At 41.2% G+C, this 12,091-nt stretch overlaps 1 protein-coding gene across 4 annotated transcripts in view; it reads left to right on the top strand.

Annotated features, from left to right (window-relative positions):
- VIT (vitrin) overlaps positions 1–11,351 on the top strand; it is a 1,808,828-nt gene extending 1,797,477 nt beyond the window's left edge. For all 4 annotated transcript variants that reach the window (XM_078648825.1, XM_078648826.1, XM_078648823.1 and 1 more), the window contains one exon: positions 10,522–11,351. In XM_078648825.1, the coding sequence (XP_078504951.1) occupies positions 10,522–10,700 (179 nt within the window). In that variant the 3' untranslated portion in view covers positions 10,701–11,351. The remainder of the gene's footprint in view (positions 1–10,521) is intronic.
- The last annotated feature ends 740 nt before the right edge of the window (positions 11,352–12,091 follow it).

Genomic DNA, 12,091 nt, shown 5'->3' with positions numbered 1-12,091 from the left:
GTGCTTTGCATAGTGAGGTCAGTGCAGCAGATCAGCGTTACACTTGGAATTGTGTGCATTATTATTGATGGGTGACTTGCCTCCTTCATACATAGTTGGTTGCCACATTTCCCAACATTCCGCTATTCTGAAGCTGAGGGGCCATGGTGTTTCGGGAAGGTTCGTTGTCCTGTTTTGCGCTGCCTCGGTGGTAGTAGGGGGGGTGGTCCGGGGGGAGGTTCTGGTGGTGGTGGCGCTGTGTGTTGTGGCCTTTTTGGGTGTCGGAGCTGCAAGATCAGTAGCTCTATTACGTGTTGGTCTTTAGATGTGGGTGTGAGTTGGGTCCAATTCACGCAGTAGATAGTCAACCTCTTTCACTAGTTAAAGGTTGATGTTAATTTGTTACTGGTAACTCGGCTTATCGCCTGCTTTTTGGATCACATTGCAGATTTGGCTGGTCGTTGAAAATATGGGGAAGTGGTGTTTTCGTGTTTTTTTCCACGGGAACGCCTACTTTGCATATCATTAGCGTTAGTTGTGGCTCTCGTTTGTGACGATTTTGTTGGCGGAATGTATCGATGGAAGAGTGGTGAGATTTGCAGTTTTCACCAGGTTGAGAATTGGGATGATAATTAAAAAACATAGAAAAAAAAGATAGGTTTAATGAATATTATAATTAGAAATTAGCATTTAAAAAACCTTTGGAATTCACTGAAAAAAACCATAGGTTTCAGGTACGTTATAGTTAGAAATGAGCATTTTAAAAAACTTAGAAATTCACTGAAAAAAACATAGGTTTCAGGCACGTTATAGTTAGAAATGAGCATTTAAAAAAACCTTAGAAATTCACTGAAAAAAACTATAGGTTTCAGGGACGTTATAGTTAGTTGGACATTTCACTCATGCAAAACGATAGAAATTCCCCTGTTATAGTTAGTAGACCTAACTATAACTCGCGCCCCCCAATGCACTGCTGATGACGTCACATGTTACATCATTCATTCAAGCCCAGGCTATAGCTTCGCACTACCACGAGACCCGAGGGGGTCCGTAGCAAAAGGATTAACCTATGCACAAAAGAGCTGGAGGGGCCGTATGTACTATCAGGACTCCATCGCTTGCATTGTTTGTCCCACGAGGGTATGTTTTTGCACAATCACAAAGCCAGCGTCCATTGGGAGATGTAAAATAGGACTTCAAGTCCCATCATGCCACAGTGTTACTCACCTGAATCATATCAGGATTTATTTGGCAAAATAAAGGTGGGGCTTCCTGAGCAAACCTGCCCAGATGAAGGGAGAAGTTACGAAACTCGTAGGCAGCGCACATGTGGGGAGATGTACTAAGTGAGCAGCCTTGTCTTTGGCCTGACCTCCGGCCAGTGCGATCCATCGAAGCGCCAACCTCTTTTTCTTACACACACATATATATATATATATATATATATATATATATATATATATATATATATATATATATATATATATATATATATATATATATATATATATATATATATCTATACTACTATTATAAAGGAAGAACTTTGAGGCTTTGAGGCGGGTAAACTCGGGAACCACAGCGCCAATCCACACACCCGATACATCGTTGGAATCCTCAGGGTGTGCAGATGGACATAGGCTATATAAAGGTAAAAAGTACGTTATATTTAAAAAATGTACATCATAAAAAAAGTAGTCCCCTCGAAGTAGCGCCGGCCGCGACCTGCGTGCTGACGTCAGGAGCACGGGGAGGAGCGGCGTCCAGGAGCGGCGGACATGGCACGGGGGAGGAGCGGTGATGAACGGCGAGGAGCGGTGGACTGAGGAGCGGCGGCTGAGGTAAGGCAGCGGGGGTCGGGGCAGGCGGGGGACGGGGTGATGTAAGGCTCCAAACTACCACGATCACGCTCATTAGTTTTACCTCAAACACAGCTCAGGAAGTTGAACTGCAGAGTTCCAACGTTTCAGCATTTCAGCTTTAAGGGTCATTACGTTGTGTTACCATTCTGGAATCTCGGCACGCCGAGCTCCGTCAAGGGTAAACCCCGCTCAAAGAGACCCCACACGCGAAAGTGATCCGTCAACCTCGGAGCCGTGTTTAAATGTGCCCTCTTTTCGTGGTACTTGTCATGTGGACGGGGAAAGCAAACAGCCCGAAGCGCACTGCTGTGACTATCATATGTCGCCTTTTTAAGGCTCCGGGGGACAATGTCGGTGCAGGCGGGGGTTGGGGCAGGCGGGGGTCGGGGCGGGCGGGGACGGGGAATGCAACCAGCCCGAAGGAAAGCCAGGAAATCTGGTTCGGTTTATCTCCAATCTAAACACATGGAAATGGTAATTTCCAGGCGAAGGCTGGAGTAATAGCTGCAATACAGTGAGACGGTTTTACATTATAGTGCACTGCTGTGACTATCATATGTCACCTTTTTAAGGCTCCGGGGGACAATGTCGGGGCAGGCGGGGCCGGGGCAGGCATGGGACGGGGCGGGTGGGGGCCCGAAATGCTGGACAATGTCGGGGCAGGCGGGGGTCGGGGAAGCCTGATTGCTCCCGAACAAGGTCGGGACGGGCTGCTAGTATATATATATTTATATATACACACACACACACACACACACACTGAAAATAGGTTTCAGAAACATTACAGTTAGAAATTAGCATTTTAAAAACCTTAAAAATTCACTGAAAAAACCATAGGTTTCAGGAACGTTATAGTTAGTTGGACATTTCACTTGTACAAAACCATATACACATATATATAAAAAAATACATAACAGCAGTTTTGGGAGTACAAACTGTTCAGGCTAATGGCAATTTATGTGTGAGCATCATCATATCACATTAGAAAAAGTTTAAGGTATCCATGGTGGTCTGCCACGGCCTCCGAAATGAAATTACATTGGTGTTATAATTTATATCCTACTATGATTTGAATAGCGGATACAGGACGGCATAATAGCCAATTTTTAAACCACATGTGCACTAGACTGGTGTTTACGTGCAATTCAGTCTGTCATGGTAGTAGATGGAATTTTAAACTCTAATGAGTTTTAATGTTCACTTAGTTCCTATGCAGTATGGTCAACAGGAGTTTCCTATTTGTATGCATAAATCTATAAATTAGATTGTATATTTTTTCAGAACCTGCAGGTATTCAAGATTTTAAGGAAATATTTATTTGTATATATCCATTTATTTCTGCTTGAATCTTATGTATGTAGTACTGTCGTTATACGTATTGTCCTGCATATCAATAGTAGGTTGTTTAGTCCCATAATATCATGTAACAAGCTGATTGGTTAATGGTACACTCATGTCACTACAAATTGTGTTGTCATGTGCCCCAGCATGTCATGTGATCAAGGCTGTGGAGACACAGCCGAAACGCGCCATGCTGACTGCAATGCAATAAAGCACTTTTTTGTGGAGAGCACGTTGTGGTTCGTACATGCTTGCTCCAAGGACTTGAATTTCGGGACTGTGGTTTGCAACATTATATATATATATATATATATATATATATATATATATATATATATATATATATATATATATATATATATATATATATAGTTGCTCCCACAGACTAATCACAATTACGATGTGAATCAGAATAAGCACTCTCAGGGGGGTTTATCCAAGCCAATAGATATTTATTTGGCAAACCAGCTGGTTTGCCAAATAAATATCTATATAACCCCCCTGAGAGTGCTTATTCTGATTCACATCGTAATTGTGATTAGTCTGTGGGAGCAACTATTTGTGTGGCGGGTGCACCCCCGCCTCAAAAAAGCACCCGCTCGAGAGTGCAGCAGGCTGGTGTCTGTGGAGCAAGAAAAGAAAAATATATATATATATATATATATATATATACACATATACGGTTTCACAACGCGTAGCTGCCGCTACGCCGATGCACTCTCCTCTGAAAGATAACAGACCACTTCAGTCACCATTTCCGTGGTCCAAAGGATATTTATTAATTCATTTGCAGCATGTGAACAACGGGCAAAGGAACAAACCCCAACGCGTTTCGGCGAAGCACTCGCCTTGGTCACAGGTGTTTTTTGCACAAATACACAAACAATACATAAAGTTTCATGTGAGAAAGTATAGTGAAAATAAACAAAGGACTCCAACCCCACAGTACTGCGGCCATCTTAGAGTGGTGTATCTCTACCAACTCGACAGCAGACCGACACTATTGTTACTGCAAGTGCAAACGAGTAATTAAATAAGCCGAGAATCGACATATGTAATTCATGGAGACTGTTCACATCATCACGTGTATGGTTACAATAGACCTGCTACTTCCATTGGTCCCATAAAATATACATCATAAATATTTCATCATAACCTCATCTGTTGTAATTATACATTTCTATTTTCGTGAAATATTGGCAATTTACCGCTTAGAGCATAATGTGCATAATTGCAGCTTATCTAAAGAAAACAACCCCAGTGGGTAACAGATGTGAATATAACATTCCTACATGTCGTATTTGCAACATGAGAGACAAAACTGAATTTAAATAAAGGGACATATTCAAATCATTTTTAAAACCCAAGGAAACAGCATCAATCGGAGTGTTCGCTGGCGTACCAAACTCCAGACCTTTCAATGCAATCAGCGTCTCAATCTCATTAATGGTCTCACACACAGGTTCAGTGCTGGGAACAATCGTACCAGCATTCTTGACCTTTAATTTATTCCATTTGTGCAGACGCAATTTTCTGGTCCGAATCCATTTAGACCTAAATCTACCTTTAACCCGACTTTGCCTGCCTGCAGTATTGATACGTTTGAATCCCTGGTCATTAATGATTTTAAGACCTTAGCGAAAAAGAAGTGCTGGACGAATGACAATTTGAGCAAATCAGAGAGACTTGCCATGAAGTCCTTGGAAAATGACTCCTCAATTGTCATTCGACAATCAGACAAAGGGGGGATCGTGGTTATAATGGATGTACAAGATTATATTATAGAGGGCATGCGACAATTAAGTGTTATGGAATGTTATGAAGTTTCTTCGTTACAGGCCATTGAAAAAAGCAGTTTTAAAGGAAACAATGGTCCAAAGCAGTGCATGAATATAAGAAAGCAAAGCCGTAATAAGCCGCCTGTGTTTATCCAAGTCCAGCCGGACAAGGAATTTATTTACACAATGTGGGAATAATTTGCAAAAGATACAAGAGCACAATCCTGTGCTTTACCACAAACAGAAAAGTATAGAGAGAGTTGGAGGTAAGAGATAGGAAAAGGTTTTCAGGCAAGGAAAAGAGCAAACTGGCCACTTTTTTAGTAATCAAAAATACAAGTGTTTTACCAGAGTAGTATGTACAGTGAAATGATACACAATATTTTATACCATACAACTACTGTAAAAGGTCCTTTTACAGTAGTTGTAGGGTATAAAATTGTCACTAACCCTTGGTCCACAGCCAATTATAGGGTCCCCCTTGTTTTTCTATAAAAATTGAAAAAAGCAATAGCACTTATTTTGAGATGTTGAATGGGTGGCGTTTGAATGGTATCATAGAATGGAATGAGTACGCATTTCTTCTCAATCGCAACCCAAAGGGGCCAGTATTATATCTTCTGCCAAAGCTCCACAAAAATCCCACAAAACCCCCAGGTAGGCCTATTGTATCTTCGATAGGTTCTCTTTTGGAGAACACGTCGAAATACATTGATTTTTTTCTTCGTCCTTTCGTAGAAGGGATACCTTCCTATCTTAAGGACAGCAGAGATTTTATTAACAAATTGACAGATTTTGAATGGCAGGAGAATTATCTACTCATAACACTGGATGTGTGTAGTTTATACACATCAATTAGACATGAGGATGGCATTAGTGCATGTCGCAAATTTCTCAGTACTAGGTCCGTTTCTTATCTCAATCATACTGAGATGATTGTTCAAATGATGAGTTTTTGCCTGGAACAAAACTTTTTTGTCTTTAATGATGTCTATTATAGATAAAGACAAGGGACGGCAATGGGTACTTGCTTTGCTCCCAGCTTTGCTAATCTGTTTATGGCGAGCTGGGAGCAGCAAGTAGAGAGAGTTAATCCACTGTACCGCAGCCACGTGAAAATGTGGCTGCGGTATATAGATGATTTGTTCATCATTTGGGAGGGCCCACAGACTCAAGCTGAGCGATTTATTGCAGATTTGAACAGAAATGACCTCAATCTCACCTTAGAGGGTCAGATGAGTACTCAGGCAATGGTGTTTCTAGATTTATCCATCAGAGTCTCTGGGAAGAAATTGACGACCAAACTGTACCGAAAAGACACTGCCGGCAACACACTGTTGCACGCTGAGAGTGGGCACCCTAAATCATTGATCCAGAACATTTCGTTAGGCGAATTCCTCCGGGCTCGGAGGAACTGTAGTACGGATGAAGATTTCCTGGCAGAGAGTGAATGCATGAAACAGCGTTTCAGGGGAAGGGGGTATCAGACCAAAGTCATAGATGAATCATTTATCAAAGCCAGTAAGATCAGCCACTTTACTTTGTTGGCTCCCCAAGAAAAACCAGAATCGGGTGATATAGATATGGTGAGATTTATCTCTACCTTTCACTCTAAATCATGGCAGGTACAAAGTAGCCTAAAACGACATTGGAATGTACTTAAGACAGAGCCTACTTTAACTGATGATTTGGGGGACACTCCTAACATGACTTATAGGAAAGCCCACTCACTCAAGGACAAACTTATCAAGAATGAGGTGAGCACAACTGTACCGAGAAGTAATGATGTACAGGGCTTCTATACTTGCATGAAGTGCATGAAGTGCAAAGCATGTAAGTATAGTAATAATGTCAAGAATGTCAAGAAAGTTTTTTATCCAGTTGAAGCTGTAGAGAGAACCATTGGCAAACATTTGACTTGTCTATCTGAGTACTGTATCTATGTTTTGGTGTGCCCTTGCTCTAAAAAGTATGTAGGGAGCACTATGTTCCCTGCAAAAAAACGTGTTTTGGAGCACATGAGGGCAATTGAAAATAAAGATCAGACATCACCAGTTGCCCATCACTTCGAGGAACTTCATAGGAGTAATCGCAATCTTGTAAAGTTCTTCGTAATTGACAAACTCCCAATTATGAGCAGAGGGGGCGATAAGATTCGAAAGTTGAGACAACTGCAGAATAGATACATTCTGGATTTAGACACCCTGAATACCCAGAGGCCTTAACTCTGAAGAAGAGATGAAATGGCATCTGGGGGAGTAATTTTCCTACTATACACTGGAGTCATAAATTTGTATCTGCATTTATGTTTTCAGTTCTGTCATATTATACAGTTGTTGAGTTAGCTGTCTATTTTAGGCATCTATTGTTGTTCTAATAGAATGTATTGTTACATGAATATGTGATGCGCCGTGTGTTTCCTCAGTGCTTCGCATGAATTTTAAAATTTTTTAAATTTCATAATCACGTTTATATATTTACATAAAATCTTTTCACATTTTTGTATGATTAAGGATTTGACCCATGCTGGCCATATGGATTGTTTGACAGGTTATGAGGTATTACGAGTTTGACCGGCACCCTTCTTTTCTTATGCTTAGGAACCTGGGGAGTAGCTGTTTACAGGATACGAGTTCCCACTGGGGTCGTGATAAGAAGTGGACTCCAGGATTGAAATTCCCACTTGGGGAGAATAGGATATGTCCCTTTATTTAAATTCAGTTTTGTCTCTCATGTTGCAAATACGACATGTAGGAATGTTATATTCACATCTGTTACCCACTTGGGTTGTTTTCTTTAGATAAGCTGCAATTATGCTCATTATGCTCTAAGTGGTAAATTGCCAATATTTCACGAATATAGAAATGTATAATTACAACAGATGAGGTTATGATGAATTATTTATGATGTGTATATTATGGGACCAATGGAAGTAGCAGGTCTATTGTAACCATACACGTGACGATGTGAACAGTCTCCATGAATTACATATGTCGATTCTCGTTTGCACTTGCAGTAACAATAGTGTCGGTCTGCTGTCGAGTTGGTAGAGATACACCACTCTAAGATGGCCGCAGTACTGTGGGGTTGGAGTCCTTTGTTTATTTTCACTATACTTTCTCACATGAAACTTTATTTATTGTTTGTGTATTTGTGCAAAAAACACCCGTGACCAAGGCGAGTGCTTCGCCGAAACGCGTTGGGGTTTGTTCCTTTGCCCGTTGTTCACATGCTGCAAATTAATTAATAAATATCCTTTGGACCACGCAAATGGTGACTGAAGTGGTCTGTTATCTTTCAGAGGAGAGTGCATCGGCGTAGCTGCAGCTACGCGTTGTGAAACCGAATATGTTAACAGGGTTAACTCGGCCCCTGTGATGCACCGCTGTCTCGGTGTCCCGGCGGGGATGCGGAGGATGTGAACTTGGATATATATACATATATATATATACATATATATATATATATATATATATATATATATATATATATATATATATATATATATTATTTTTCACTGCAAAAACCATAGGTTTCAGGGACGTTGTAGTTAGTTCGAGATTTCACTCGTACAAAACTATAGAAATTCGTCCGTTATAGTTAGTATACCTTACTATAACTCGCGCCACATATTACATCACTCATGACAGAAGGAGGCTGTGTGGCCCCCCGTCTTTTCCCATTTTTTAAGGCCCAGGGGTCACTTTCCCCCTCGGAGCCTGGTCTCTATTTTTTTTTTTTAAATAAACAGGCCAAATTCGGCCCCAGTGACCCCATCCCTGGGGCATAGCCATAAATGTATTTATTTAATATAATAAAAATGTAGGGGGGGCTGTGTGGCCCCCCTCCTGAGGCCTCTATTAGCCCTGGGGACCCCATCCCCTGGGGCTGTGCCTCTTTGAAACATTTAAAAATATATATCATTAAGGGAAGGGGGCCGCTTGGCCCCCCTCCCAGGCCACTCATGGCCCGGGGACCGTCGGAGGACCCAAATTCCCTCACGGTCCCGCCAGCTCCCCGCCTCCTGCTCGAGCCGTCAGTGCTTTTCCAAATGGGGAGCCGCTGACATGCAGCTCCCCTTGTGGAAAAGCAATCTGGTTTGGATTTTGTAAGCGAGACCAGATGTCCTGCTCTCGCTTACAATATCTAAACCAGTGTTTGGTATGGCAGGCTGGGAGCCGCACGGCTCCCGTCCTGTTATAGCAAACAGCAGTGTCCTGGGGTTGGGCACCCCGGGACACTGCAGGAGGCGGACCTGGGGGGTGGAGGTCCCCAGGGCCATCAAGGGCTCCACAAGGGGGGCTGCACTGCCCCTCTCCCCTCATTCAGAAAGCCCCAGGGAGCTGGTTAACCCTGGGGTGTGTGGGGGGGCTCGTGCCCTTCCCAAACATTTTTTATTATTAAACTGAGCCCCAGGAAGGTGGTGGTCCACAATGCCCCCCGTAACTTATAAATCTTGCCCCGGGGATCTGGCAGTCCCCGGGGCAGCATGGGGGGATTGGGACACCACCCATGCTTTTTTTATTTTAAATTATTAAAATTAGCCTCGGGGAGATGGGGAGGATTGGGCCCCTCCATGCATTTTTTCAGTGCCCCTGGGACCTGGCCCACCCGGGGGCTTAAATACAACAAAGCGTAGGAGCCTGGGCTTCATTAATTTTTTTATTTTCTGGGCCGGATTCACAACCCCAGCGTGAATTCGGCCAATTATTTTTTTTAATGCTTTTATTGGCCCTGGGGGTCCTTTTGGGACCCCCTGGGCAAGCCTAGGGGGTCAGGGTGTTTCTACCCTACCCCCTTTTCTTGTTTTTAAACATTTATTTCACTGTTTTCTTGTGACTCGGTTCTACTGAGTCACAACATGGCTACCAACACTTCCTGGTTTGGAGTGTTGGCAGCCAATCACAGTGAGGCTCGTGCGCAGGATGGGTCGCGACTCCACCATGTCCCTAGATATGAAAACTTTTTCTTTTTCAAATTTCTCAGAAACTACAGAACGGATTTACACCATTTAAAAAAAGGGCTGCTTCCGAACCAAGGGCTTCCTTTTTACCAAATTTTGTGTAATTCTGTTCAGTAGTTTGGGCTGTAGTTGTGTCTAAAGTTTCCTATGGAAAATTACATGGGGAAAATAAGTTTTGCAACCCCCTTTTTTCTCAGCTCCCGCTTGTCGAATCACCCCAAAACTTTAATGACAGGAGCTGACCGGAGCAGGCCACTAGTCTTGAAAAATTTGTGAAGATTCATCAATCAGCGCCAAAGATATTGAGAAAACAAAAAATGCATATCCTATGGAAACTAGGTCCTAACTATAACTACCAACTGGCGATCGCCACTAGGTAATATATATAATGCACAAACGCATACAAACACCTTTTTTTGAATGTGTGTCTTTGCAAGCCTGAGTTTAATGTTTTAGCTCATTCAAGCCACACCTTTTGTCTTTACCAATGAGTTTTTACCAACATTTGGCATTTCTAAAAAGTAAACATTTTTGTAAACGTTAAAGAATGAAAAAAAAAGTTTTTAACATTAACTTTTGAACTCTGGTTGTTTTTCAGGGGTCATTGCTTATGCTATTGGAATTGCCTGGGCAGTGCAAGATGAACTACAGTCCATTGCAACAGACCCATATAAAGAGCACTCCTTCTTTGTGGATGAATTTGATAGCCTCTACAAATATGTTGGCAAGATCATACAAAACATTTGCACCGAGTTCAACTCACAGCCGAGAAATTAATATGAACCAAGACACAAATGATTTATAAAGAAGCATAATTTGTGGTTTATTGGACCAAATAAGTTACATTGTTGATACATCAAATGTTTCACATGTTATTCACTCAATGTATCATGGCATTGCATTTTACAATTAAGGAAGGCTGACTTTCTTTTGTTTTTAGTATTCTAGTTTCGAGTATCATTGATATTTTTAGTGGTGCAGCCATGCTGAAATGCACTTGTAGCTTTCATCACGATGTGTGTGTGTAATGAAAAATATAGGCCTTACAATTGCCCTTTATAAAAAAAAATTCCAGCCCTGAACAACACTTCTGTATAAACGAAAACTTGAAGAAAAAAGTAAACATCTCCAAAAACTGTAATTTGGAAAAAAAAAAAATTTGATTGTGTAAAAAGTTTAGCTTGCGCTTTTATCAGATGGTTATTTTTATTGAATTCCAAAAATGTTGGAGGACGCCATCTTTTTTACATTTACATCTCTGCAGAGTTTGGAGAATCACTGCTCAAGAAGTCAATCGTGAGATATGTAAACTAGATAATTGTAAGTGTACATATATTTTTTTATGTTTTTTACTGCTTGTTGTGCTTTTTTTAGTAATGTAATTTTATGGCCCTAGTGGCCGAAATAAAGTTATTGAATGGTAATTTGGAGGTGTGTTTCTGGTGCTTTTCTTCACCTAGTTACCAGAATTCTTATTTTCTTCAAGACCCATCAATTGCCTTTTGTTTCACTTAAGTATATATTTTTGGGATGTTATGTTTATATTGTTCACTTTACACATGACGCCCTGCACGAGTGATATTGTATTTGCTATCATAACCTTGTACTGCAGCTCAGACAAGAGACCGAGCTTGAACTCAATGACAAGTCAAATGTATTTTAGGGTACGTATATTTGTAGCCATTGTGTACCAACTCATTCTGTATAATAATGTATCACGAGTTACATTTATTTGAATAATTGATTTTATTACAAAAGTTCAACTTATTCTTCCTTTTCAATCATCCAAGGAATTATCATCATTTCTAGAATATTCTGAATGTAAAAAGCCACAATTTTAGCTCTTCAACTAATAAATACTATGCATGCATGCATCCATATCTTTGTGCATCCTTCAAGATCCTCATTAGCACTGCCCATGAGATCATTTTTAAAATGCAGATATATTGTCAGAGTAAATATTATGCAGCTTATTTACAAAAGTTGCATCTCGTTTGCACCACGCAACGTGGTACACGCGTGAGGCAAACATCTAAGCCAGATTTTTTAAGCCATACAAAGCCACTTTGCGTGGCTCTGAGTGGCTTGACAAATCTGAGGTAAATCAATGCTGTGCAAGTCGCTGTGCTGCGTTCTCTGCCCTGGGAAAGCGTTCAATAGGCATTGCA

Source organism: Lissotriton helveticus, chromosome 6, assembly GCF_964261635.1.
Source record: "Lissotriton helveticus chromosome 6, aLisHel1.1, whole genome shotgun sequence".
NCBI lineage: Eukaryota > Metazoa > Chordata > Amphibia > Caudata > Salamandridae > Lissotriton > Lissotriton helveticus.
Note: the sequence above shows the minus strand (reverse complement) of the source record. Positions and strands in the feature narration are given on the sequence as shown.